The sequence below is a fragment of the Eretmochelys imbricata genome, chromosome 18 (assembly GCF_965152235.1).
Source record: "Eretmochelys imbricata isolate rEreImb1 chromosome 18, rEreImb1.hap1, whole genome shotgun sequence".
Classification (NCBI taxonomy): domain Eukaryota; kingdom Metazoa; phylum Chordata; order Testudines; family Cheloniidae; genus Eretmochelys; species Eretmochelys imbricata.
The window spans coordinates 235,712-262,602 of record NC_135589.1 but is presented as its reverse complement, the minus strand read 5'-3'; the positions used below and the strand labels follow the sequence as shown (position 1 = coordinate 262,602).

Sequence of the window (26,891 nt, the reverse complement as noted above, 5' to 3'; positions counted from 1 at the left end):
TCCTAGGATCAGGAGCAGGCTCGTAGGCTGTACTTAGTGTTAGGATATAGATATTCAGGCCTGTCTGTAAAGGCCTATACTCTAAGAATTTAGGTGTATTCTTATCACTTGGCTAGTTATAGAGGTATAAAAGAAAGTATCAAAATCACCATCTGCCGGTGTAAGAGTCTTCTACTACTGTGACAGTCTGAGGCCCTGTTCTTAGGCTAAGGCCTTTGGCTAAGCAGCAGAGGCAGCCATAAGCTGGGAAGCGAACGGTCACATCCTCACACTGAAACCTAGTCACATTGAAAGAAGGTGCTATTGGGCTGTTAGGAATACAATCCTGTCCTGATAATGCCTATCGCCTCCAGAGAAAGGGAAGTGCCTAGAAGATGTAAAAGGAAACTTCGTTTGATAGCATCCTGTCTGGCAAGAACTCACTTATCAATAGCTAGGATGTGAAATCCTCATTTCTGTGTTTGTTCTATCACTGTAGTCCCCATTTTCCTATTGTTTGCCTGCATGATCTCTGTCTGGTTCTGTGATTGTTTCTGTCTGCTGTATAGTTAATTTTGCTGGGTGTGAACTAATTGAGGTGGTGGGATATAATTGGTTAAATAATCATGTTGGGATTGGTTGGTTTAATTTTAGTGGAATGATTGGTTAAGGTATAGCTAAGCAGAACTCAAGTTTTACTATATAGTCTGCAGTCAATCAGGAAGTGAGTGTGTGTGGGGGGGGGAAGTGGGAACAGGGAATGGGGGTGGGGAAATTGGAATCATGTTTTGCTAAGGGCAGGAATGGGAACAGGGCCACAGGTAAGGTTCTGTGGTGTCAGAGCTGGGAAGAGGGACACTAAGGAAGGAAACTGGAATCATGCTTGCTGGAAGTTCACCCCAATAAACATCAAATTGTTTGCACCTTTGGACTTCAGGTATTGTTGCTCTCTGTTCATGCGAGAAGGACCAGGGAAGTAAGTGGGTGAAGGAATAAGCCCCCTAACATTTAGTGTATTGTTTTTTCTATTCTTATTGCTTATTTATGTTAATACTCTTTCTGCCAAATGCATTAACTTCATTAGAATTGCAACACCAGGGTTGAATTTGACCCCTTATATTTACTTTCTAATAATAGCGGGAACATTTTATTAAGCATTTTCATTGTAGCTGAAATGCTAGCAATAGTTACAGTTAAAGTTGCTGGAGAATTTCCTGTTTAAGTATCTGTTTTCCATCACTCATTGCTTTCTGAAACTTTCACCTTTAAGGATGACATTTTCCAGGATTGGCCCATGCCCAAGAGTTAATTTTTTAAAAAAAAGTTGGAAGGAAAAGGGTTCCACGGTTTTTGAATGAGAGGAGTGAAAAAATTAAACTTTTTGGTTATTAACAAAAAATCTTGCAACTTCTTTTTTTATAACATTTCTAGCTCCAAAATGAGTGGTGGTTGAAATTTGAGAGTTTGGCAAGCCCTTGATAAATAGAAGTGCCCTTCAGTGTCCTAGTGAAAATTGATTTTAGTGTGGCCAAATGTATGAGCTTTTGGGGAAAAAACACACTTCTTGTCAGTAAATGATAGCACTATTTGTAATGAGAACGTAACTGACTGAAAGGATATTGTGTATATAGATGTGGCAACTTATCTATGTAGTCAAAATATATTGAAAGTTTGCAGTGAATTAGGCAGGGATCTGTAGAATCCCATTGTCATTCCCCTACCATCATGTAAGCATGCTTTGGGCCATACACAGATAAGTCCAGTACATGCATGAAAGTGTGCATGACCTGATGCACATTTTCACACAGAGCAAATCTAGATCCCTGAATCAATCATGCCGTGCCTTGCAGCAATGATCAGTAGACTACTCTGGGACAAAATTGATTGCCCAGGTAAAGTTGCATTCCGTTGTTCTTCTGAGAGTTGATGGCATTTGTGTCTTTTTTTTATAGCCCCGTATGGACCAGTATTTTAATCAAATGGAGAAGATTGTGAAAGAGAGAAAAACGTCCTCCAGGATTCGGTTCATGCTTCAGGATGTAATAGACCTAAGGCTGGTATGTACCCACTGAAGTAAGTAAAAGAGCACGGTCATTGGCACTACTGTAATGGAATATCCCTCAAATGAGAGTAATAATTATTGATTACAGTAGTAGGAATGGTGAAAGGAAAATATGTACCCTTTTTGCTCATCCCAGATGTCCGGTCATTTGAAAGGTAAGAAGTACTCTCACCCCCACACCCCCACTTTATTGAGGGCTAAGAGATTAGTGTTTGGTGGACAGATTAATTGCTTCACATGTTTAGGACACTTAGGACCTGTCTACACTGCCAATACAGGCATGTGTTTGTAATGAGTTTTTGAAACACTTACCAACCCGATTACAACAAATACAGCTAAGCTTTTGTCCAAAGTAGGTTTGGGGTTTTTTTATAAACAATATAAACTTGTATCATTTGTTGCGTGTCTATTCTTAGTGCTCTGCTTAACCATATATGTGTAAATGCATTCTGGGTAGCTGTCTCAAAGTGCTGGAACTGAAGACAGAGTGCCCAGAGAACATGAGCACATTGCCACACCAGCAGCACTCTGGGGTGCTCTTAACATACAGAGGTTTGAGATGACTAGCCAGTCTGGTTACACAAGGGTGTTCAGAAGCCCTCTATACATCAAGGAAAAAAGGTTGCTCAGTTTGTTACAGGAAGTTACGTGTCTCAGCCTGTACTGCAAGCAAGAATGATAATATGGTTAGCTACTGTGATTACTAGTTGATTACAGTACACCCTCGCTATGACGAACCTGTTGGGATCCAAGCCTTTTGTTCATTGTAGCCAGGGGTTCGTTATAGCGAAAGGACAATAAAAAAAAAAAATGGGCAGAGGGGCTGAGACTTGGGCTGTGAGTCCCAGGCGGCTGGGGCTTCGGGCATCTGTCCTGCATGGCTGGGGCTGGGGCTTCGGGCGTCTGCCCTGCATGGCTGGGGCTGGGGCTTCGGGCGTCTGCCCTGCATGGCTGGGGCTGGGGCTTCGGGCGTCTGCCCTGCATGGCTGGGGCTGGGGCTTCGGGCGTCTGCCCTGCATGGCTGGGGCTGGGGCTTCGGGCGTCTGCCCTGCATGGCTGGGGCTGGGGCTTCGGGCGTCTGCCCTGCATGGCTGGGGCTGGGGCTTCAGGCTTCGGGCGTCTGCCCTGCATGGCTGGGGCTGGGGCTTCGGGCTTCGGGCGTCTGCCCTGCATGGCTGGGGCTGGGGCTGGGGCTTCGGGCGTCTGCCCTGCATGGCTGGGGCTGGGGCTTCAGGCTTCGGGCGTCTGCCCTGCATGGCTGGGGCTGGGGCTTCGGGCTTCGGGCGTCTGCCCTGCATGGCTGGGGCTGGGGCTGGGGCTTCGGGCGTCTGCCCTGCATGGCTGGGGCTGGGGCTTCGGGCGTCTGCCCTGCATGGCTGGGGCTGGGGCTGGGGCTGGGGCTTCGGGCGTCTGCCCTGCATGGCTGGGGCTGGGGCTGGGGCTTCGGGTGTCTGCCCTGCATGGCTGGGGCTGGGGCTGGGGCTGGGGCTCCAGGCGTCTGCCCTGCACGGCTGGGGCTGGGGCTTCGGGCATCTGCCCTGCACGGCTGGGGCTCCGGCCCGTCTGCCCTGCATGGGCAGCCACACGTGGCTGGGGCTGGGGCTCCGAGCTGTCAGCCACGCACGACAGTGGGGTTGGGGCTCCGGGCTGTTAGCCATGCACAGCAGTGGGGTTGGGGCTTCGGGCCGTCTTCCCCGCATGGCTGGGGCTGCAGCTTTGGGCCGTCTGTCCTGCATGGCTGGGGTTGGGGCTTCGAGCTGTCTGCCCTGCATGGCTGGGGCTCTGAGCTGTCAGCCATTCACAGCAGTGGGGTTGGGGCTCCGGGCTGTCAGCTCTGTGTGGCGGGTTTGGGGCTCCAGGCTTCAGCCCTGCGCACTGGGGCTCCGGCTTCAGCCCTTGGCAGGGGGAGATGGGATAGGGGCCTACTCCTTAGTTTCTGCCCTTGGGCTCAACGTATGACGCTGGATAAAAATTGTTGGTTATTTTACAATAGAGTACTTACTGTAGTTGGGATCCAGGGACCGGGTTTGTTATACCCAAAGGTTCATAATAAGGAAGGGCCTTATAGTGAGGATGTACTTATTAACCATATTGTGTGTGGACACAAATTACCTTTAGAGCCAGCCATATCAATAACTGGTTCCAAACTTGTCTGAAAGTTAGTGAAGATGAGTCCAATCTAAACTAAAAATGTAAACAAATCTAAAAATGTAGCCAGACTAAAGCTTAATACATAACCCGGGCTTTAACGCCGTTACATAGTATAATTGAGGTCATCTACACTGAAAATTGTAAAGGCGGTTGTAGCCAGGTCAAGAAACAACCATGGTATATTTGGATCCTTTGTGTTTTTGGGTACATGAATCTGTACAGTATGGGGTCTAGTGACAGTATTAGTCACCTAAGTTTTTCTTGTGCATAAAGGTTCCACTTCTTTTCCCAAAGAGTTCTTATTTGGCCCATATTAGATTCTTTTATAGTGTGGGGTAGTGTTTCTCAAAGCAAGTTATTCCAGCCCCTGTTGATTCGGGACCAAGTAAACTGTCTCACATTAGTATATATTGAGTCTTGGATTAACTGGCAAATCACAGTTTTCTGCAAAAATACACCCTATTACTGCTCTTTTGGATCAGTTGTTGTTTTCATTGTCTTTCCAGAGGTGGAAGAAACATGCTGGCAAACATTGAAATTATGTAACCAATTTGGAGTAACAGCAACTTCCCTTCAAAGACATCTCTTTCCTATTAAGTTGGTATTCAGTTATGCTGCATAGGATAGAAAAGATAATGATCTGAAGACTTTTATAGCACAAGTGGTTAAAGCAGCCTTGCATGTTATGTCAGTCATTTTCTTTTATGAAGGTGGATCCTTGTTACAGAAGCCAAATTCAATGATATATATTTGCATTATATATACATTCTACTATTGTAAGTCTGAGGCTAGAAATGGGGTACGGGTTAGGTGACCCAGCTCCACAGCATCCTTTTCACTGGTGGTCCTTCTAATTTAAAGATACATGTACTCTAAAGACACTAACAGTGACATATAGAGTACAGACCGTGCACGCCCAGCTAGTACAGAAGTAAATAGCAGTGTAGACAGTGAGGCACAGCTTAGGTGTGTAGAGAAGAAGAGAGTGCCCTACATTACTGAAGCCCCAGGATATATACCATACATGGGCTAGCTACATGCTCAAGCAGTGCCTCCCGCATCTACAGTGTTATTTTTAGCAGTGCAGCGTCCTGCTGCCTCCCTGCTGCCACAGCCTTTTCCCACAAAGTGAAAGGCTGAGGCACGGGAGAAAGACTCTGGTATCAGGAAAAGGATCTGGCAGCTCTCAGCTGACTTTCCCCTGCCAGAGCCTTTCCTCATTGCAGTAAAAGGCTCTGGCAGTGGAGAGCTTTTTGAGCCTTTCACTGCAGCATGTAGCTACACATTGTGCTTGTATTCCACATGCTGCTGTAAATGTAGACATAATCCTTAAGGGTATGTCTACTCTGCAATTAAAAACCCATGGCTGGCCTGTGCCAGCTGATTTGGGCTCACAGGGCTGTTTAATTGCAATGTAGATGTTTGGGGGGGGACCCTGCGAAGTGATAGGGTCCCAGAGTTTGGGTTTCACCCTGAGTCAGATTGTCTTCATCGCAATTAAACAGCCGCGCAGCCTAGGCTACGGGCCAGCATTTGGTATCTGATTGCAGTGTAAACATATCCTAAGGGTGAGAGGATTACTGAGAATCTAGCTATTGAACTGTGTATGCCACTTTTACAACCTTACTCTCATCATGTCCATGATATCACATTTACTAGGCTTCTCTGTAAATACCACAGAACTCATTTTTGGTTCTTATGTACCTCCTTATACAGTGCAACTGGGTATCCCGGAGAGCAGATCAAGGCCCCAAGACTATTGAGCAGATTCATAAAGAAGCAAAAATTGAAGAGCAAGAAGAGCAGAGAAAGGTCCAGCAACTCATGACCAAAGAGAAGAGAAGACCAGGTAAAGAACCACACAAATTAGCTCTCATTTCACTGTGGGCACCCACTGCCCACTGTTCAGAATCTCATAAAAAAGGCACAAATCTGTTAAGGAATATCTGTCATGGACATGAATGAGATTGGAAGAGGAGGAAAATCTGAGGATACTTTCTCCAACATCCCTCTAGAGTATCAAGCACCATCCACCCTCCCAGAGAAGCTGGTTTCTCCTGCTACAGTGATCACTGATGAGATAGCTAACACTGTTGACAAAAAGAAAAGGAGTACTAGTGGCACCTTAGAGACTAACCAATTTATTTGAGCATAAGCTTTCGTGAGCTATAGCTCACGACATCGGATGCATTCAGTGGAAAATACAGTGACCAAAGGTTTTCTTCCCCCCGCCTCCCCCTGCTCTCCTGCTAGTAATAGCTCATCTTAAGTGATCACTCTCCTTACAGTGTGTATGATATAACCCATTTTTTCATGTTCTGTGTGTATATAAATCTCCTCACTGTATTTTCCACTGAATGCATCCATTGAAGTGAGCTCACGAAAGCTTATGCTCAAATAAATTGGTTAGTCTCTAGGGTGCCACAAGTACTCCTTTTCTTTTTGTGAATACAGACTAACACGGCTGCTACTCTGAAACCTGATTGTTGACAAAGAGGGTCTCCTGGAAATCTGGTTCTGTTGCCTGCTCTGCATTGACTTCTTATGTGTGTTCTTTTTGGAAAAATCACTTAAGTTCTCAAATGCCTCAGTTTCCTTATTTGTAAAATTGTAATTACACCATATGGGTGGTTGATGCTTAAATGTTACATTTATGTGAAGCCCTGCACTTCTCTGGGGCTTCACAGGGATCTCAGAGTATTATAAATACTATTTAGGAGTCACATTCTGCCTGTCTTACTCACATTGAGTATCATAGAATCATAGAATATTAGGGTTGGAAGGGACCTCAGGAGGTCATCTAGTCCAATCCCCTGCTGAAAGCAGGACCAACACCAACTAAATCATCTTACTTCATGAATACTGTGATTTCAACAAATGGGAGTACTCCCATAGTAAGGTGCAATTCAGTGTGTGAAAGGGTGTGGTAGCCTGACCTTCAGTTGTTGTTAGGCATCAAAATTAAACACCCATTAAGATGAATAGAGGCTGTCCATACCTTTCTGAGCTATTGTACCAAAATCAGCCATGCTAAAAGCTGGTCTGGATCCTTTTGATTTCAGTAGCATCACACTTGGTTATCCTAGCACTGAGTTGTCTCATTGTTTTGGCCAGTCTCAGCAGTTTCAGTTAGACAGCAGTGCACTGATCCATGGTCAGAATTTTTTCTCCATAACCATAATGGCTAGAATCTTTTTTTCTAAATGTAATTTTCTAAATTATTCTGAACTGATGGGGCCACTAGAGATGTGATACAATCTACACCAAGTACCAGCTCAGTCCAAGGCCTGGATCCAGAAACAAATAAAACAAAAAGTAACTTTAAACAAATTTTCAGTATAAAATGGCTTATGAGAATACAAGTATGGAGAGCAGTTTTACATGTAAGAACCAGTAGGTAAAGAAATGTGATAAAACAAGAAAGTAAGATAAAACAGTTGGCAAGCAACGTATCAATTGTGAAGGAAGAATGCTTGGCAGACCTAATGCAGAATAGTCTTCTATGGGATATTAAAGATTACAAAACAAGAGGTACAATAAAAAAAGGAAGAAGACAAAGTGCATATTGGCTTCTATTTTTAATGCTGCTACAATTTATAGAATTATAGAATCATAGAATATCAGGGTTGGAAGGGACCTCAGGAGGTCATCTAGTTCAACCCCCTGCTCAAAGCAGGACCAATCCCCAACTAAATCATCCCAGCCAGGGCTTTGTCAAGCCTGACCTTAAAAACCTCAAAGGAAGGAGATTTGACTACCTTCCTAGGTAACACATTCCAGTGCTTCACTAACCTCCTAGTGAAAAAGTTTTTTCTAATATCCAGCCTAAACCTCCCGCACTGCAACTTGAGACCATTACTCCTTGTTCTGTCATCTGCTACCACTGAGAACAGTCTACATCCATCCTCTTTGGAACCCCCTTTCAGGTAGCTGAAAGCAGCTATCAAATCCCCCCCTCATTCTTCTCTTCTGCAGACTAATAATGGTGGGAAAGAAATTCTACCTGAACCTCTTGAAGTGATTCCTCATTCAGGCTGAAATGTGTGTGTGTTGAATCTATGCAGTGAGTGCCACTGTTTCAGGTAGCAGGAAGCCATTTCTTCTGCCTCTTTTTGGAGCTTTTTATTTTGCACAATACATGGAAATGACTACATCAGAACACCAAGAACACAGGCTAAGAAAACAGTGCTGTAGTCAGAGGGAAATATCACAAAAGTTTGCCCTTCAAAATTGTGGTTCTTTCTCAGGCCTGTTTATAATACAACAATTAATAATCTACATATGCCACAGTTCCTGAGGTAACTGCACCTCTAACCCATTCAGGTGGCCTCCTTAAGAGCACTCCACTTAAGTCTCATGCTTCTAACTATCACCTTGCTCAGGGCGGAGGTCTGTGACTCCCCCTCTAGACCAGAAATTTGGGCTGCAATTCCTCATGCAATTCACTGTTGTTATCCCAGCTGGTCTAAGTTTAGTTCAGCATCTGCAGCTCTGCGTTCTTTCAGTTCGATGACAGGCACTAACCAGTGGCCAGTCAGCCTTCATAAAGAAAATATTATTCAGAACAAAAGCATTACAGAGAAAACCTTAATCTTAAAAACAGTAAACAACTCACATGCAGGTCTCAGTTTACCAGGCAAATCCATCTTAAACATGAAAACCCTGATAGGAACAAAGTACTTCAAACCCTTCCTGCAGGTCTGCCCCTCTTGGTCGCAGTGTCATGCTAATTCTTGGATTGAGTGAGAGTGACTCCCTCCCATGTTAGGGTGACCACTTTATACAGCTCTCAGTTCTTTGTTTGGTAATCATCTTTAACCAGATCAAACTAGCATATGCCATTTCTCCCAAAAGATGAGCCCTCTCTAGTCTTGCCACCTGCCTAGGAATTTTCATTAATTACCCCCAAATGATGTTAGTTCCTGCAGTAAACCCCTGTAATTCCCCCATGGAGCCAGAATATAATCTGTAGCTCAGAAAGATATACATAACATTTATAAAGTTGATACAATAGTCTTTGAATATCCCATGCCTCTATAATATCTAATCTAGAATAAACCTCTAAAATTCATGCTTAACATTCGCACTGTAGAGTTGTGTTGGGCTCACAGTAGGGCTGCAGCCCCTTCTTTGACTTTCTCAGATCATGTTTTTGAGGCAAGGACTGTACACGTTGCACTTGGATACGTTTGGACCATGAGCAAGTTTTAAGGAAGTTTTGATTGACTTTGTTATTTTTGTAGGTGTCCAGAGGGTAGATGAAGGTGGATGGAACACTGTTCAGGGGGCAAAGAATAGTCGTGTGCTTGACCCCGCCAAATTCCTTAAAATCACCAAGGTAAGTATCAATGGACTGAGTCACTTAATGTTGACAAAGCTACTTGGATATTAATTTGGGAAATTTTTGTTTGTTTGATCTATGGAGGAGATGGTTTGGTGCTTATGGGTACAAAGAGGCCTTACTCTTTTTTCTAGGGTGTTTTAATTCGTAAAATCTTTGGGGAGGCAGGTCTGAGCTGAGTGTAAACAAAACATTGAGCAAATGTTATTGGTTCTGAATGTCCAAAGATTATTTGAACTGAGGAAAGACAACATATGTACACATTTTTTAAGATTCATAATTATCCTTTTTTGATCCAAAATTTCTTCAGTTGAAAAGAGAATGTGAATTCAGGTACTGTCTTTGACATGGAATAATACATCAAGCAGCTATCCTACAAGGCCTCTCAAGTGCCTTGGAAGGCCTGCCTGTGGTTACTGGGGGGAAGGATAGCTCAGTGGTTTGAGCATTGGCCTGCTAAAGCCAGGATTGTGCGTTCAATCCTTGAGGCGGCCCTTTAGGGATCTGGGGCAAAAATTGAGGATTGGTCCTGCTTTGAGCAGCGGGTTGGACTAGATGACCTCCTGAGGTCCCTTCCAACCCTGAGATTCTATGAGTTATCATGGAGGCAGCACTCAGGAAGATTCTTGGAGTTTAGTTTCTAGTCTCTGTAGGCAGAGGTGCCCCACCATACTCTGAGTACATAGAGTCCACAGTATTCTCTCAGTTTTGCCTCGGGCCTCATAGCAGGCTCCTTCTAGACTACAACTTTCTGAGAATTGGCTCTTGTATCTTTTTGTCTCTTGTTCAGACCGTTTTTTTCTGAACACCATCCTGTCCACTTCTGGATCTTCCAGAGAGAGGCCCAGGATTTCACCTTGGGATGGTTCTTCTGTAGTTTCATGATTCTCATTCTGTTTTTTGGACTCCCCTCCCACAAATACACAGGAAAAAAGGTCAGAGGGAAGGGGCACTCTCTTCCTCAGAGGATGGCAGGTTTTCCACGTCATCTTCTCTTAGTTGGCAATGCTTTAAAGAGCTGCCTGGGCAGGGAAGATTTAAGCACCAAGAGTTCTGGTGCAGGCAGAGTAGGAGCGGTCGGAGCCAAGGAAACTGGCCATATCTCCCCCTACTGCCACTTCTTCTCTAGTGTTCCACTACCTCCCCTCTTCTCAGCTGAACTACTCTTTGTGGAGAGGAGGGTTGCTTTCCCTCTACTTGCTGCCTATCATAGGTGGCAGCACCAAGAGCTTTGAGGATCTGTGGTTTGAAATGAGCGATGAACGCTCACGTTGTATTTGTAGATTTCTGGGTGCAATCAGGAGACTCATACCGGCCTTTCACCTTCCTATAAACTGTTATAAATTTTTATCTGATCCTGCAAATCTTGCCGCAACCATCATCTGAGCCTCTGATGAACTGCTTTTTGTTATTCTTATTAGCAAAGTGGGATTTTTTGTGACAGTAGTCTCAGACTCAGGTTAAGTGTATTGTCCTTCCCTAGACCCCTGTCCTTTGCTAGAGTTCTTTCCAGACAAAATGGTCCTGAGAACAGCTTTGGAATTTCTATCCAAAGAAAGAGAACTTAGTCCTTTACATTATTAGGATGATTTCTTTATTTCTTTTTGCCCTAATCAGTGCCACCCTATTGAATTTTCCTTCAGTGCCTGGATGTTAAGAAGCATATAAAGTAGGACCGGGACAGAATAAAATCTTTCTGCAGATCAAGTGCCATTTGTTCTTTATGGAGATCATACAGCAGGCCTCCAAAGCCCTGTCTAGTGAGGTGGATTTATTCTGCTAATAATCAAGCTTTCAACTCAGATGAGAGAAGCTCTTCTACTGTGCTTAGTGTACATACCACTCTCTCCATTACAGCTTCATGAGCAGAAAGAAACAAAGGCTGTTCCAAGGAGATCTGCAGTGTCGCAACCTGATAGTCAATAAATTTGTTTGCTGATCAGTACAAAACGGATTTCCAGTTCTTATAAGACACTGCTTTTGCCCCTCCAGATCCTGCAAACCTTTTCTTTACATGGCTTTCTCTGTTCTGATCCTTGCTGCTTGCAAATTCCCAGCAGTGCCAGGATTGGCAGATTTCATAGTGAGTGGAAATCATTAATTCATTACACACAAAATGGTCATCCCTCACACACTCAATGCATCAATCCTGTATTCCCTCCTTAAAACTACTGTTAAGATCTTTCGATCTTATTGATAGAAAGTTCACAGATGCTTTATAAGAAAAGGAGTACTTGTGGCACCTTAGAGACTAACCAAGTACTCCTTTTCTTTTTGCGAATACAGACTAACACGGCTGTTACTCTGAAACCTGTCAAGATGCTTTATACTTACTCTTTGTGAGGGTTGCTTTCCCCCAGATGTTTTACATTTAAGCTTTAGTATCTATTTGGGGTGTGCTTAGACACTCCCTGCCTTTTAGAGGCTGAGGAATGATCTCCAAGAATCTACTAGAAATCTCTGTGCTAATAAGGGATCTTACAAGCTGTACTAGAATTAGTAAGTGGAGTTATATGAAAAGATCCATTTACAAGTAAGGAGCAAAATTTTCCTATTTGTAAGTGCTTGATCATCTGTGTTGATTTGTATTTCAGTCCACAATAGATGAGAAGATTCAGCTTGTGCCTAAAGCCCAGTTGGGCAGCTGGGGGAAGGGCAGCAGTGGTGGAGCAAAGGCCAGTGAGATTGGTAAGTTTTACCTCAGTTTATATGTTGTCCTTGATGTTGATCCTTGTAATCGTAGTTTAGCTCCTTGTTGATCCATCACTGTGGTAATTTTGAACAAATCACGTAATGTGAAGTAAGAGGTATATATGCTGTGACCATCTAAAATTAATGAATTCAGAGCTCAGGCCTAGATAATGTCCATTCCTGTAAAGTTTGTGTCATGAATGATCAAGAATACATCCCTTACAGCAGAATGTGACATAACAGTAGCGTAATAGTAACACATAGTAAGGGCATCAGCTATTTGCAGGCTGGTTTTCCCACCCAACTTCTTTTTCATGCAAGGAGCCCCTTAATACATAAGTAAAGCAAAATATAATGTCAGCATGGGCCATGTGGTTCCTGGCACTGATACCTGGACTCGTTAAGACTCTTCCTTTTCTGTTTGGAGACTTTCATTTGAATTGTTTTCAAGACTTGAAGAGAAAATCTTGTGCCTTTGCCTTTTTGTGGGAGCCAGCAGCCTAAGAACTAATTAAAGTCTTCAGCAAGTTCAAAAACCTTAACAAATGAACAAATTCTTCAGGCCAGTTACTAATTAGAAAAGAGTCTGTTTTATTATTAGTAATTGATTGTTTTCTGCTGTACTGACCATATGTGCCAAAGTGTTTTATATAGTCATAAAACAAATAATAAAGAAATACAATTATACAACAAATTAGGAACAAATTCAATTCCCAAAATAGATCTCTCTAATAGAGTTTTAAAACTTCCTGAAAAGTTTGGAGCACAAGTGATCTGGAGTAAAAGTTTTCACTAAATTATAACATGTGCAGCAAGACTAGGACTCTGTTGCAGGTAATCTGTTGTCACAGAAGCTGGGTGGCTCAAAGTGACATGCTGTAGTCACTAAACCTGAGCTATAACAATATACTGTCAGTCTGAATCCTGGCCATGGCAGTTTTCAAAGAAAGTGTATTATGTATGTTGCTTGCATTCTGCAGGGGCTCCTTTTGGAAGTTTTGCTCTGAGATAAAAATTTCTGGTTTAAAACCAATATTTTAAATTGCTTTAAAATACACAAGAGGACTTTGATTTTACTTTGTAGGTGTTATCAAGGTAATTACCATTAATTAAATAGGGGGAAGATGAAAGACTCTAATAAGCAGTTGGGATAATGTGATAATGCTCCTCAACTATTTCCTGAGCAGAGGGACTGAGTACGCTCAAAGGACAGCAAGTTAAGCAGTCAGAGTCATTTGTGGTATGTCTACACTGCAGTGTAAGCCCAGGACTAGTAGAACTCAAGTTGCAGACTGTGGGTTTGTTAGTGTAGGCCCTGAAACCCTAGGTTCTTTTGTAAACCCAAATTAGGAATTTTTGAACCCTGGGTCTCAACCTGGGACTCCAGTGTCTACACTGTATTGTGTGGGCCCCAGTCCAACAACTCATATTTCAAACTTCCCAAAATGTGGCCACTCTAGTGTTTTGTTCATGGTGCAGTGTGGGAAAACTTGAGTGTCCTCCAAACTTGAGTGTCCAGAGGTCAAAGAAAGTTGGCCTAAGGGATTGTGGGATAATTTTGATGGACTTCCAGAGCATAAGTCCACTGGTGCTATGTCTACTCTGCAGACCAATAGGGCTTGAACCCTGGGTCCTGGCTTGACTCAGGCTTGGACCCTCAACCTCTGGGATCCTGGGTGTGAGCCCTGGATTAGCGCAATTTATGTGTTGATGGAAAGGGGGTTAGGCTTAAGCCTGAATTCAGACCCTGAGCTTACATTGCAGTATAGCTGTACTGTTGGACAAATTACACAGCTCCCTTAAAATGAGCTGCTCATAGTATTTTCAGATTCTTCCAACTTTTTTAATGCAGAGCTCGGGAATATGAAGGATCAGAGCAGTAAGGAGAAATGTGCAGGATGTTGGAGCAGTGCAGAAGGAGAGGGGTTGGGAGGATGTAGGAAGGAGGCTATGCACCTTTGCCAACCTTTTCACCTTGGGATTGTGTTCTGGCACAGCTATCAAGAGGCCAACACACTCCTATACAGCAACTTATTAGAGTAAGGGATCATTCAAATGCTGTGTTTTTGAAAACACAGTTGGATGACTAGGACTTAGACATTCACTGAATGCATCCAATGAAGTGAGCTGTAGCTCACGAAAGCTTATGCTCAAATACATTTGTTAGTCTCTAAGGTGCCACAAGTACTCCTTTTCTTTTTGTAGAACTCTACTCCATCCCCATGCTGCCTGCAGCAGTGAGGATGGGAATACTAGGCTCACCCTTACCATGATGCTGATGCTTGTAGGAAAATAGGGGAGCTTGGAACAGTGCAGGAGAGTGTGAGGAGGAAAAAAGAGGATCAGAGCTGTGCAGTAGGAGATACAGAGTTGGAGCTTCAGCTCTGTCCCCCAAACCTCACCACATCCATACCCCCTATTCCTGTCCCCCTTCAAAAAAAGCCCCCTCAGTGCTGAGACCGGATTGGGAGCTAGGAATTAATATGTGCAGTGCATGGCACAGGTACACAGTGCTGAGATGAAGTGAGCTGTAGCTCACGAAAGCTTATGCTCAAATAAGTTTGTTAGTCTCTAAGGTGCCATAAGTACTTCTTTTTGTGAGTGCTGAGATGGGGTAGGGAACTGAGAAAGGGCTTCCTTGGAGTATGGCACAGGCCCACAGGCTGAGAACATCTCTTCAGTCCACTTCACACCTTTCCGAACCTCCTTTCCTGCAAATGGATCTGTAGAACCCCATCCCATATACCCATACTTGGGTTAGGACTTTGTATCTACACTCTCCTTCACCTTCTGACCTCCAACTGGTACAGGTAGTCCTCAAAGCCCCATCACCTCTCCATGACCCCTCCAAACTTACAGGTAGAGAGGCAAAGAGGGTGGAGAGTGTGTGTGTGTGTGTGTGAGAGAGGGAATGTTGGAAGAGTTAGAGCAGGAGTGTAAGAGTCTGAGTAGGTGGGGGAAGTATGAGCAGTGAGGGAGAATGTGTAGGGTTTTGGAGCAGTGCAGGAAAGAGCGGGCTAGAGAGGAGAGCATCAGAGCTGTGCTGTGGGAGATATTGGGGCATTTTAGCTCTGTCCCCTAAAAAATTCCCCATATCCATGCTCCCTCATGTCTGTCCCATACAAATGTCCTTCTCTCCATATGGAGGTGAGCTGAGATGGGGAAACTAGGCTATGCTGGGGGGCAGAGATGGGAGATGAGATGATGCAGGGGCAGTGAAGGGACTAACATACAGCCAGTGCATCCTATGGCTGGGATAATCATTGCCAAGTAACCTTGAGCAGTAGAGTGGGAGGGCTGGGCTGTGGAAAATGGGGATGCAGAAAAATTCATTGCCCAGAAACTTAGTGAACACAGAGTTAAGGTTGCTCAGTGATGCCTCTTGCCATTCAAAAATGTAGAGATTGGCTGAACTTAAACTTCTGAAAACCAGGAAATACAGGATTATGGTATGTGCCACTCCTGCAATACAGCCTTAACTCTCCTCTCTTTGATCGATGCCCGAACACACATACTAGCATAACAACACACGTACTAACACTTTACCCTTGCAGATGCTACAAAACATTCTGGGAATGCTGCAGGTGAGCACTGTAGGACAAAGTTTAACACCTTCCTTTGCTGAGGTAAAATTCAGGGTTAGGTTAGGCATAGCAAATAGGAGCTACGTACACCTAGTCTATACTCAAACACTGAGCTTTGAGACATTGCTTTCATTTACCTCTCACTAAGCCTTGAGACCAAAGTCATGTATGCCACCAACTCCCCATTAAAAGACCCCTATGAAGTGCTACTGAGACAAACTACAGAAGTCAGCACTGAAATGAGGCATGGCTGATCCTTCATGGTAACTATGCACCTCTCCAGCTAACTTGCTGTAACTAATCCCTCCACCATTCAGCACAGCTGCAGCTAACACAGTGAATACAGCTGGAGTGCATGCAGGTAAATGCTGTAATTCAAATCTGTGGTACGCAACACAATAATTGGCATGTTTTCTTAGTCCTTCTTCGTGGCTATGCCACCAGCATTACTGGGCTATCCTCAGTGACTGTTGACAGCTCCAGGTTGCTCTGTGGGGTAGCATGAACCTTATCTTTGTAGTTCTTGGTTTTCAGAGGTTTAAGTTTATCCACTCTCCACATTCTTGAGGGAACAAGGTACTACTGGGAAACCTTAACTCTGCGGTAAAAAAAATTTGGGACTAAATGTCCAAATAGATACTGCAGAATCTGAGCAAAAATTCAGACTGTGTAAAATGTAAATGCAAGAGAAAAGAGCAGCATGGATAAGTCTAAAAGAGAATGCAAAGTATGAATTGAGTATACATTTGTACTTAATTCTGCCAACAGTTTGGAGTGGACATTCTTAAAATTGTATGGATTCACTACAAGTGTTAAGCAATATTGTCAGTTTCTTCTCTGAGTGATGGTCCCTGTTGTATTCCATTAAGGGTTATACACATGCACCATGCATCCAGAGCCGGATAATTTGAAAGTAGTAGTGTCTGTTGGTCCACACATGTGCCCTTGCTTTACCTCATGGTTTACTCCAAGGCAATAAAGAGTGAAGTGAACTGACTGCGCCTTCAGTTCCTTCTCACCGCTGCATGGTCTCGGTCAGAGCTTCTACTCTCCTCTCATCTCGCTGTGACACACTTTAAAAAAAAATTTTTTTAGTACTGTACATAGTTCATTTTTTGTAGTTTTAATAGTAGTAATAGTTTAACATTTTAAGGACTTTGGGATGCCATTTTTGCCAATTCCCCCAGCACCATCACCTACACCCACATCTGGCTACTGGATTATGGTGAAGATGCTTTCTTGGACAGCAAGGAGGACCAATGCTGCATTTACTGTTTGGGAGAAGCCCACATTTCATCCAGGTGCAGTATCTGCCTCTTCTTCCCAAGCCATACCCAGAAAGGCCGAGCTCTCTGGCTCCAGAAGCACCTCATGGAGGTCACCGTGAGGCCGCAGTTGAACCCAGGCGGGGGAATCTCCCTTGTATGTCAGCCTGAGAAATCCAGGAGCTCACCTCCTACCACGGAGATCCAAGCCGGTATTGCTAGTACCAGTACTGTGTACCCTGTGCCAGAGCTTGGTCGTGAAGCACGGAAGCATGCACATAAGCATGGCAGTAAGTCTTCCTCCAGGCCCAAGAAAGACAGTGCACCTTCCACAAGTTCCAGCCATGGAGAAGTGGTACGTTCCAAGGCTCACAAACAAAAGAAGTCGCACAGACTGCTGAATCCGCCAGTTCTTCTTCGAGTGGTAGCTCATGTTAATTCCATGCTAGGTGTATGCGCATGCACGGCTGCCAGAGATTTTTGCCTCAGCGGTATCCATAGGGCCAGCTGTGGTGCTCCCTGGAGCTCCGCTCTCATGCACAGGTATATTAGGCTCCATCGGCCCTGCACCTGCTCAATTCCTTCTTACCACCTGTGACGGTTTCTGGAATGCCTGTTCTTTGCATCTCGCAAAGTGCTTCTAAAGTTTTTGCTGTTTTCTGTTTACATAGTTGTTATATAGTGTTTTAAGTAGTTAGTACATTAGTTTAGTTTAGTTTAGACTTGTCCCTGGGACGAGGCATGCCCCAGTCCTATGGTTTCAAGCCGTGCACAGTTTGCCACAAACACATGCCAATCAGCAATCCGCACACTAGCGGCAAACAGCATGAACATGGCCGATCTCCATCCAAGAAGAAGTCCAGGAAAGTTGCGATGGGCACAGGACCCGTGCTGAGCCATCCGTCTGCACCAGGACTGCAAGGTGCAGCCTCTCTGGCCAGGGCTCCAAGCCCAGTATGAGAGCCTCCTCCTACTCCCGGGAGCAGTTGGGGCCCCAGACACCTCACGGTGCCATTGATGCCAGGGGCCTTTCAAACGGCCAAAGACTTAATGGCCCTCCGCGTGCCGCCCTCACCAAAGGAGACACACGCACGAAAGGCCCCTTCCCCTAAGGGTAAGCCACAGATGGGGCCTTCCCAGTGGCTAGTTCGGGGTCGTCGCTCGCCAGAACCTCACCAATCTTCGAGCCCGGTCTCCAGTTCCACACCCATGGTCATCAGTGCAGAGTTCATGGTCTCCGGTAGCACATTCCCGGTCTCTGGCTCCAAGGCATAGATGCAGTACCCCAAAGCCAGTCATGGTCACCACGGTATCATAGAATCATAGAATATCAGAGTTGGAAGGGACCTCAGGAGGTCATCTAGTCAAACCCCCTGCTCAAAGCAGGACCAGTCCCCAGCTAAATCATCCCAGCCAGGGCTTTGTCAAGCCTGACCTTAAAAATATCTAAGGAAGGAGATTCCACCACCTCCCTAGGTAGGTACTAAGGGACCTCTTCATGACACTGGTTGGCATCATGGCACCAATCCCCAGCAGCCTGCTCCCAATCCCCAACACCTTTGCCCCATCCCAGCACACATCACTGCTGACTAGACTCCGGTCACTGTGACAGCAACAAGACTCGGCTCCTTGGCACCAATCTCACTCCCCTCGATGCCATAGCTGGGAGCAGGAGGCACTGGCGCACGGTTGGTCCAAGAGGGAGTACTCCTCGGGCTCCTAAGGAGATTTCAAGGTCCAGCCCGGGGACACTGTTCGGCCCTGGTGTCGGGCTGTCATACCGGCCTGGTAGCGGGTGTCTGGCTGCAGGGTTTATGGCCTGTGAATTGGCTTTATTGGAACCTTTGGGGATAAAGACTTTCCAGACCTTTTAGGAACCCGACTGTCATGGGAGAAGACTGATCTACCTTGAACAGGAGAGTGGAAGGCTGAGATGGCTGCCAACTGGACTTTAATTGATGAGAGGGCCAGACAGTATCCTCGCCCTAGAGATGGACTCTCTTCTTCAAATGGTAGCAGTAGAACCCATTCCTATGACTGACGAGGGCATAGGATTCCATTTCACATATTTCCTTGTATGCAAGAAGAAAGGCGGATGAAGACCAGTCTTGAACCAGTGTCGTCTCAAATGGTTCATTCGCAAGCCCAAGTTTTGTATGGTCACCTTTAGCAGCCATAATACCCTCACTGGAAAAAGGCATGTGTTTTAAGGCTCTCAATATGCAGGATCCCTATTTTCATATAAAAAGAAAAGGAGTACTTGTGGCACCTTAGAGACTAACAAATTTATTTGAGCATAAGCTTTTGTGAGCTACAGCTCACTTCATTGGATGCATTCAGTGGAATAGACACCTATTCAACCCAAAGAAGGCTCCTGAGATTTGCAGTAGGCCACTGACACTTCCAACATAGTGTCTTACCGATCGGATTCACCACTGCTCCATGAGTCTTCAGCAAAGTTTTCTGTGTAGTGGTGGCCCACTGCCCGATGTCAGGGGGTCCTTATATTCCCGTACCTTGATGACTGGCTGCTAGCAGCATGACCCAAAAGGAAGGCTTGAGCTTCAACCTGCATGCTTTTAAGGCTCCTCTCCTCCCTGGGTGTGAGCATAAATGGCAAAAAATCAACTTTGGATCCCACACAGTCACTAGAATTCATAGGGGCCAACATCAATGCGATCTTGAGTCAAGCCTACCTACCAAGGGAGGGACTTCTTCCTGATGGTACAAGAGTTGATTGCCAAAATTATCATTAGCCCTTCTGTTGTGGTCCAGACATGCCTTTCCCACCTTGGCCACATGGCGGCTTGCACATATGTCACCACCTTCACTCGTCTTCACCTTTGCTGCCTCCAGCTGTGGTTCCAGAGTGTCTGTTTTCCCTTGCTACATACCATGGACCTCCTGTGACAGTTCTCCCAGAGGTATTCCTCTCCCTCCACTAGTGGACAGACCCATGTCTGGTTTGCACCAGGATACCATTCCTTCCATCCTCCCCAAGCACGGTGATCATCTATGTACTTGAAAACTGTTATCATATCTCCTCTCAATCTTTTCTTTTCCAGACTAAACAAACTCAGTTTTTTCAATCTTTCCTCATAGGTCATGCTTTCTAGACCTTTAATTATTTTTGTTGCTCTTCTCTGGACTTTCTCCAGTTTGTCCACGTCTTTCCTGAAATGTGGTGCCCAGAACTGGACACAATACTCCAGTTGAGGCCTAATCAGCGCGGAGTAAAGCAGAAGAATTACTTCTTGTGTCTTTCTTACAACATTCCTGCTAATATATCCCAGAATGATGTTTGCTTTTTTTTCAGTAGTGTTACACTGTTGACTCATATTTAGCTTGCGGTCCACTATGACCCCCAGAACCCTTTCCATAGTACTCCTTCCTAGGTAGTCATTTCCCATTCTATAAGTATGCAACTGATTGTTTCTTCCTAAATGGAGTACTTTGCATTTGTCCTTATTGAATTTCATCCTGTTTGCTTCAGACCATTTCTCCAGTTTGTCCAGATCATTTAGAATTTTAATCCTATCCTCCAAAGTACTTGCAATCCCTCCCAAACTTTATAAGTGTACTCTCTGTGCCATTATCTAAATCATTGATAAAGATATTGAACATAGTGGCTATTAGTGCTTTCCACCCCCCTGTGGCCGGGCACTCTGTATTTACACATCCATTGAATAGTAGGCTTTGGAAAGGCCTCCTTCGGACCCCCAATGGGACCTCAACGTCGTCCTTTCAACCTTAATGAATTCACCCTTTGAATTTTGGCCTCGTGCTCCCTGTCTCTTCTTTCCAAGAAGGTCACATTCCTGGTAGCTATTACTTCTGTAAGAAGGGTAGGAGACCTGGGGGGTCATGACGGTGAACCCCCTGCCCTTTTACCATTCCATAAGGACAGAGTTTCTCTGCATCTGCACCCCAAGTTTATGCCAAAGGTTGTATCCTGCTTTCACCTCAACCAACCCGTACACTTACTGCTTTCTTCCTGAAGCCTCACTCCTTGGCAAAGGAACGGGGCATTCACTTCCTTGTTATCAACAGGGCCTTTGCCTTCTACCTGCAGAGAATGAGACCATTCAGGAAGTCCCCTCGACTGTTTATCGTGGTAGCTGAAAGGATTAAGGGGTAGACAGTTTCCACACAGAGGATTTCTAATTGGATTTCAGGGTGCATTACGCTCTGCTATCAGTTGTTGGGACTGTCTCCATCCTTTGGGGTATGAGCCCATTCCACAACAGCGCAAACATAAACTACAGCCGCGCTTCACGATGTACCACTTTCTGACATATGTAGGATGGCCATGTGGAGCTTGGGTACATACCTTTGCTGCTCATTATGCCTTGATATATGACTCTTGTTAATCATCCTCAGTAGAACACAATAGGGACCATCACGCAAAGAAGAAGATATTACTTACCTGTAACTGAAGGTTTTTCAAGATGTGTGGTCCCTATCTGTGTTCCAATCTCACCTTCCTTCCCCTCTGGATCTGTTCGATTTGCAGTGGAGAAGGAACTGAGGGTGCGGTCAGTCTGCCCCGCCCTTTATCGCCTCAGATGAAACCATGAGACAGAGAAAGGGTGCATGCAAATTTTCCAGCTCCAGATATATGGTGCATGCATATAACCCTCAGTGGAATACAGATAGGGACGACACATCTAGAAGAACTGCCAGTTACAGGTAACAAGTATCAGGGGGTTCCATGTTCGTCTGTATCCACAAAAACAAGGAGTCCAGTGGCACCTTAAAGACTAACACATTTATTTGAGCATCTGAAGAAGTGAGGTTTTTACCCATGAAAGCTTATGCTCAAATAAATCTGTTAGTCTTTAAGGTGCCACCGGACTCCCAGTTACAGGCAACTAACTCCTCTTCCATATTAATCCAAACTGAAACCATTTTGAAAGAAGTTATTCAAGTCCTGATCCATATGGTATTCACTGTAGGTGCATGTGCGCTCCATGTTCCCAGGACCAGAAATTCTTCAATAGCAGGGTCTATTGGTCCTCGCCTGTGCAGTACTTCTCTTCATGCTGCAAACCAAAGACATAAGTAGTGACATGGACTGATCGCCCCTTCTGTTCCTCTTTTATTGCTCACAGTTTGTCTAGTTTAATTAATAGAGTTTTTGAGGGGCTTACTTCCCCACCCTGTCTCTCTCCAACACTGGGGCTTTTGCCCAGGGGTCTGGCTTCAAATTTTGCCTCACCTGCTCCCACATCTTCCTGGTGAGCGAGCCTCATGAGACCTATCTCTGCTGCTTAATGGAGGCACATGCATGGGATTTGCCACTCATTTCCCCCTTGCACCAGGAAAGTTCAAGAGTTCTGGGACTGCCGATGCCTTATGGAGGTAGCCCTGAGGTCTACATCAGATTTAGGGCCCTCCTGTTCTCCAGCTCAAGACTGGAATTGCCAACTAGCTCTCCCCTGGCACTCTTCAAAGTCAAAAGGCTCCATTAAGTGAAGGCATGACCAGGGGAAAGAGAAGCGGGATAGAAAGCTGGCTACATCATCAGGCTCAACGGGTAGTGATCAATGGCTCCATGTCTAGTTGGCAGCCAGTATCAAGCAGAGCACCCTAAGGGTCGGTCCTGGGGCCGGTTTTGTTCAATATCTTCATTAATGATCTGGAGGATGGCATGGACTGCACCCTCAGCAAGTTTGCAGATGACACTAAACTGGGAGGAGAGGTAGATTCGCTGGAGGGTAGGGATAGGATACAGAGGGACCTAGACAAATTGGAGGATTGGGCCAAAAGAAATCTGATGAGGTTCAGCAAAGACAAGTGCAGAGTCCTGCATTTAGGACGGAAGAATCCCATGCACCGCTACAGACTAGGGACTGAATGGCTAGGCAGCAGTTCTGAAGGAAAGGACCTAAAGGTTACAGTGGACGAGAAGCTGGATATGAGTCAACAGTGTGCCCTTGTTGCCAAGAAGGCATTACGGCATTTTGGGCTGTATAAGTGGGGACATTGCCAGCAGGTCGAGGGACGTGATCGTTCCCCTGTATTCAACACTGGTGAGGCCTCATCTGGAGTACTATGTCCAGTTTTGGGCCCCACACTACAAGAAGGATGTGGAAAAATTGGAAAGCGTCCAGCGGAGGGCAACAAAAATGATTAGGGGACTGGAACACATGACTTATGAGGAGAGGCTGAGGGAACTGGGATTGTTTAGTCTGCAGAAGAGAAGAATGAGGGGGGATTTGACAGCTGCTTTCAACTGCCTGAAAGGGGGTTCCAAAGAGGATGGAACTAGACTGTTCTGCAGATGACAGAACATGGAGTAATGGTCTCAGGTTGCAGTGGGGGAGGTTTAGGTTGGATATTAGGAAAATCTTTTTCACTAGGAAGGTGGTGAAGCACTGGAATGAGTTACCTAGGGAGGTGGTGGAATCTCCTTCCTTAGCGGTTTTTAAGACCCGGCTTGACAAAGCCCTGGCTGGGATGATTTAGTCGGGGATCGGTCCTGCTTTGAGCAGGGGGTTGGACTAGATGACCTCCTGAGGTCCCTTCCAACCCTGATATTCTATGATTCAGCACAAGAGGGCAAAGATGGCTGCTCATAAATCCATGAAACAGAGAGCAGCTGCATTCCCTTCCCTGAGGTTCAAGTGAGACTTCATGCCCTTAACATGGATCTGGTTCATCTGGAGCTTACTGTGTGATCGAGCAGGCACCAAAAGTAGTAAGGAGTGCGCACCCTCTACACCTGCAATACCACACCATGTACCTAAGCCTGTGCTGCTTGTCCCAACACCAAAGACACCAGCTTGCCCTCCTCTGGCGAAACCGAGATACATCCTGATGCAGGATCTGGCTATCTACTTGGATTGGGGTCCCCAATCCTGGTGGAACTGGTGTTAATGCAGGACATCGAAATACCATCCATCTACTATAAACAGATCCTTCGCTCCAGCAACAAAGCTCTGATGTCAGGATGCTCTGTTCCTAACCCACCTCTAGCTGTGCCACCCTCATGCAGGTGACATCAACAGCCCCACTTCTTGAGTCAGAGGAACCTCACAGGAGGAACAAGAGATGGTACCTATTGCAAGTTCCGTCAAGGACCTCCCCACAACAGCCTAGCCCTGATAGGACTTCCAGGGTTTCATGGAGACCTTTCCATATCCAGGATCCATATTTACCATCGAGGGAGCACTGGTACTCATCATATAGTCCATCTCTCTACCCTTACAACCCTACATGGTTACACTGGGGTGCATGGTACCATTACCATCAGATCCCAGAGTATTATACATGCCAACCTTACCCTCCATTGTTTAGAGAGGAAGCACTGGTGGGATCTCAAGAGACACAGCCAGTACTGCTGGAGCCACCAACACTTATGTCCTCATCCCCAGATGAGACAGTACTGCCAATCTCTCCCTCTCTGTTGGATGATTACAGGTAGTACCAGGAGCTGCCCAGGAGGATAGCCGACACCCTCCAAATTCCACTGGAGGAAGTGCAGGATCCAGCACACAAGCTGGTAGATATCCTCCACTCAATGGCTCCTGCCAAAGTGGCTTTAAGCATGAATGAAGCTATCTTAGACCCAGCTAAGGACATTTGGCAGACCCCAGCCGCCTGTGCTCCTACCTCAAAGAGATCTGGAAAGAGATAGATTGTCCCCCCTAAAGGTACAGAATATTTATTTTTCCACCCCAACTCTAACTCATTGGTAGTCCAGGCAGCCACCAAACACAGTAGACTCTACCATCCAAAAGCCACCCCCTCAGATAAAGAGGCTAAGAGGCTAGACCCTGTTGGGATGAAACTCCTTTTCCAGATCATGAACTACCAAACCAGCATGTTGAAGTATGACTTCCTCATTTACAACAGGCTGGTAGAGTTCTCTGACAAACTGCCCCCAGAAAGTAAGCCTCAATTCCAGGCTATACTCAATCAGGGGAAGCTAGTTGCCTGATCACTATTACAGGAGTCACTTAATGCAGCAGACGCAGTGTCCTGCTCGCTAGCAAACTTGGTGGTCTGAGACGAGCATCCTCATTGCAGACATCTGGGTTCCCAAGGGAGATACAAGCAACAGCAAAGGACATCCACTTTGAAGGGAACACCCTCTTCAGTGAGAAGACTGGTGAGGAACCCCACTCACTGAAAGATTCTCTTGCCACCCTCGTTTGTTGGGTATTTATACCCCACTATTACGGACAAAATTCTCAAGACCACAATAACAGAGATACCAGCCACTGCCACGGTTGTTTTACTACCAACAGTCCTATGGTCCACTAAGAAAGCCCAGAAGACTGCAACAGGGCAGGTGCTCAGCTCCATCACCATCTTCCCCAGACTCATCAGCCCTCTAAAAAGGTGTTTTGATGAATTGCTCGAGAGCTGTCAACCAGTTGTTTTTGTAGCACCTTCACCCCCGTTTGGCGGTCACCTAGCCCATTTTCTTCCATGATGGCAGACTTAACAGATTGGTTCTGGACATTATTTCTACTGGCTTATACCATCAAGTTCCAGTTGACCCCACCTCTCAAACTCCCTTCCCTTTCAGGGACCCCTCATGAGAGCATTCTCAAAACAGGGAGAGAACTCCTTGATCCATCTAGGAGCCATAGAGTCTATACCTCTCAAATATAGTGGAAAGAATTTTTTCTCCAGGTACTTCCTGTTTCTAAAGAAGATGGGGTTGGAGGCCAATCCTGGACTTCAGACAGTTGAACGTCTTCATCCATCATACAAGATACAGGAAGGTTATGTTGGCTGCCATAATCTCATTGCTGAATGAACACAACTGGTTTACTGCTCACAGTCTAATATTTCCACTCCAATATTCACCCAACCCTCAGGATATTTCTGCACTTTATGATGGGCATGTACCACTTACAGTTCAAAGTACTTCCCTTTGGGCTATCAGATGTTAGGATATTATTATTAATAATAATAATCCAAGGATATTAACGAAATCCATAGGAGTGGTAGGAACCCACTTATCTATTACATATTTCCCTATCTAGTTGACTGGCTTCTCAAGGATCGGTCCTACCAAGAAGTACAGATGGCAGTGACCTGAACTTGTGCCAGTCCTTTGAGTTTCAATTAAATGCAGGAAAGTCCACTTTAACACCTACATGGACTATAGAATGTATTGGAGCAGCCCTGGATTCAATCATGACCAAAGTATTCTGATCACTGGACAGGTTTCTACCTTTGAGGGCAGGTGGCAATGTGCATTATGTGACCCCGTTCACCAGATGGCACCTGCCAAGTCTTCAGACTTGGTTAAAATCAGCCTATATTTCGAATAAGGACTCCTTTGAAAAGAAGGTCTCCTACCCACCTTCAGTTCAAGCCTGTCTCACCTAGTGGGAAAAGAGGAACATGTGTAGAGATCCCTTTTACTCACTCTCCTCCCATGATAACACTCATTCCTGATGCATCTCTCCTGACTTGGGGAGTATACCTGGATGACCTCATAGCCCAAGGTTCATAGACCCCACAAGAGTCCACACTTGACATTAACCTGCTATAGCTACATTTGTCTGCGAGTCATGCAGACACTTCCTATCCATCATCTGCTCTACTCAAGTTCAGATCAGGTCAGACAGCATGTCCGCTGTTTGTTATATAAACAAGCAAGGTCCACACCACTATCCACGGAAGTGGTACAGCTATGAAACTGATGCACCCAGCTCAGCATCACTCTCTCCACAGTACATCTTCAAGGAGTTACGAATTCCCTGGCAGATAGGTTCATCAGACATTCAGCTAGGATCATGAATGGGAGCTCCACTCTTCAGTGGTCCAACAAAGTTCACAACAATGGGGGTATCTAT

The 26,891-nt window shown here is 45.3% G+C and overlaps 1 protein-coding gene across 23 annotated transcripts in view; it reads left to right on the top strand.

Annotated features, from left to right (window-relative positions):
• EIF4G3 (eukaryotic translation initiation factor 4 gamma 3) overlaps window positions 1-26,891 on the top strand; it is a 449,900-nt gene that overhangs the window by 363,764 nt on the left and 59,245 nt on the right. For all 23 annotated transcript variants that reach the window (XR_013348334.1, XM_077837081.1, XM_077837080.1 and 20 more), the window contains 4 exons: window positions 1,932-2,036; window positions 5,909-6,041; window positions 9,436-9,530; window positions 12,128-12,221. Coding sequence is in view for 22 of the 23 variants with exons in the window: in XM_077837081.1 (XP_077693207.1) it covers window positions 1,932-2,036; window positions 5,909-6,041; window positions 9,436-9,530; window positions 12,128-12,221 (427 nt within the window). In the remaining variant the exon portion in view is untranslated. The remainder of the gene's footprint in view (window positions 1-1,931; window positions 2,037-5,908; window positions 6,042-9,435; window positions 9,531-12,127; window positions 12,222-26,891) is intronic.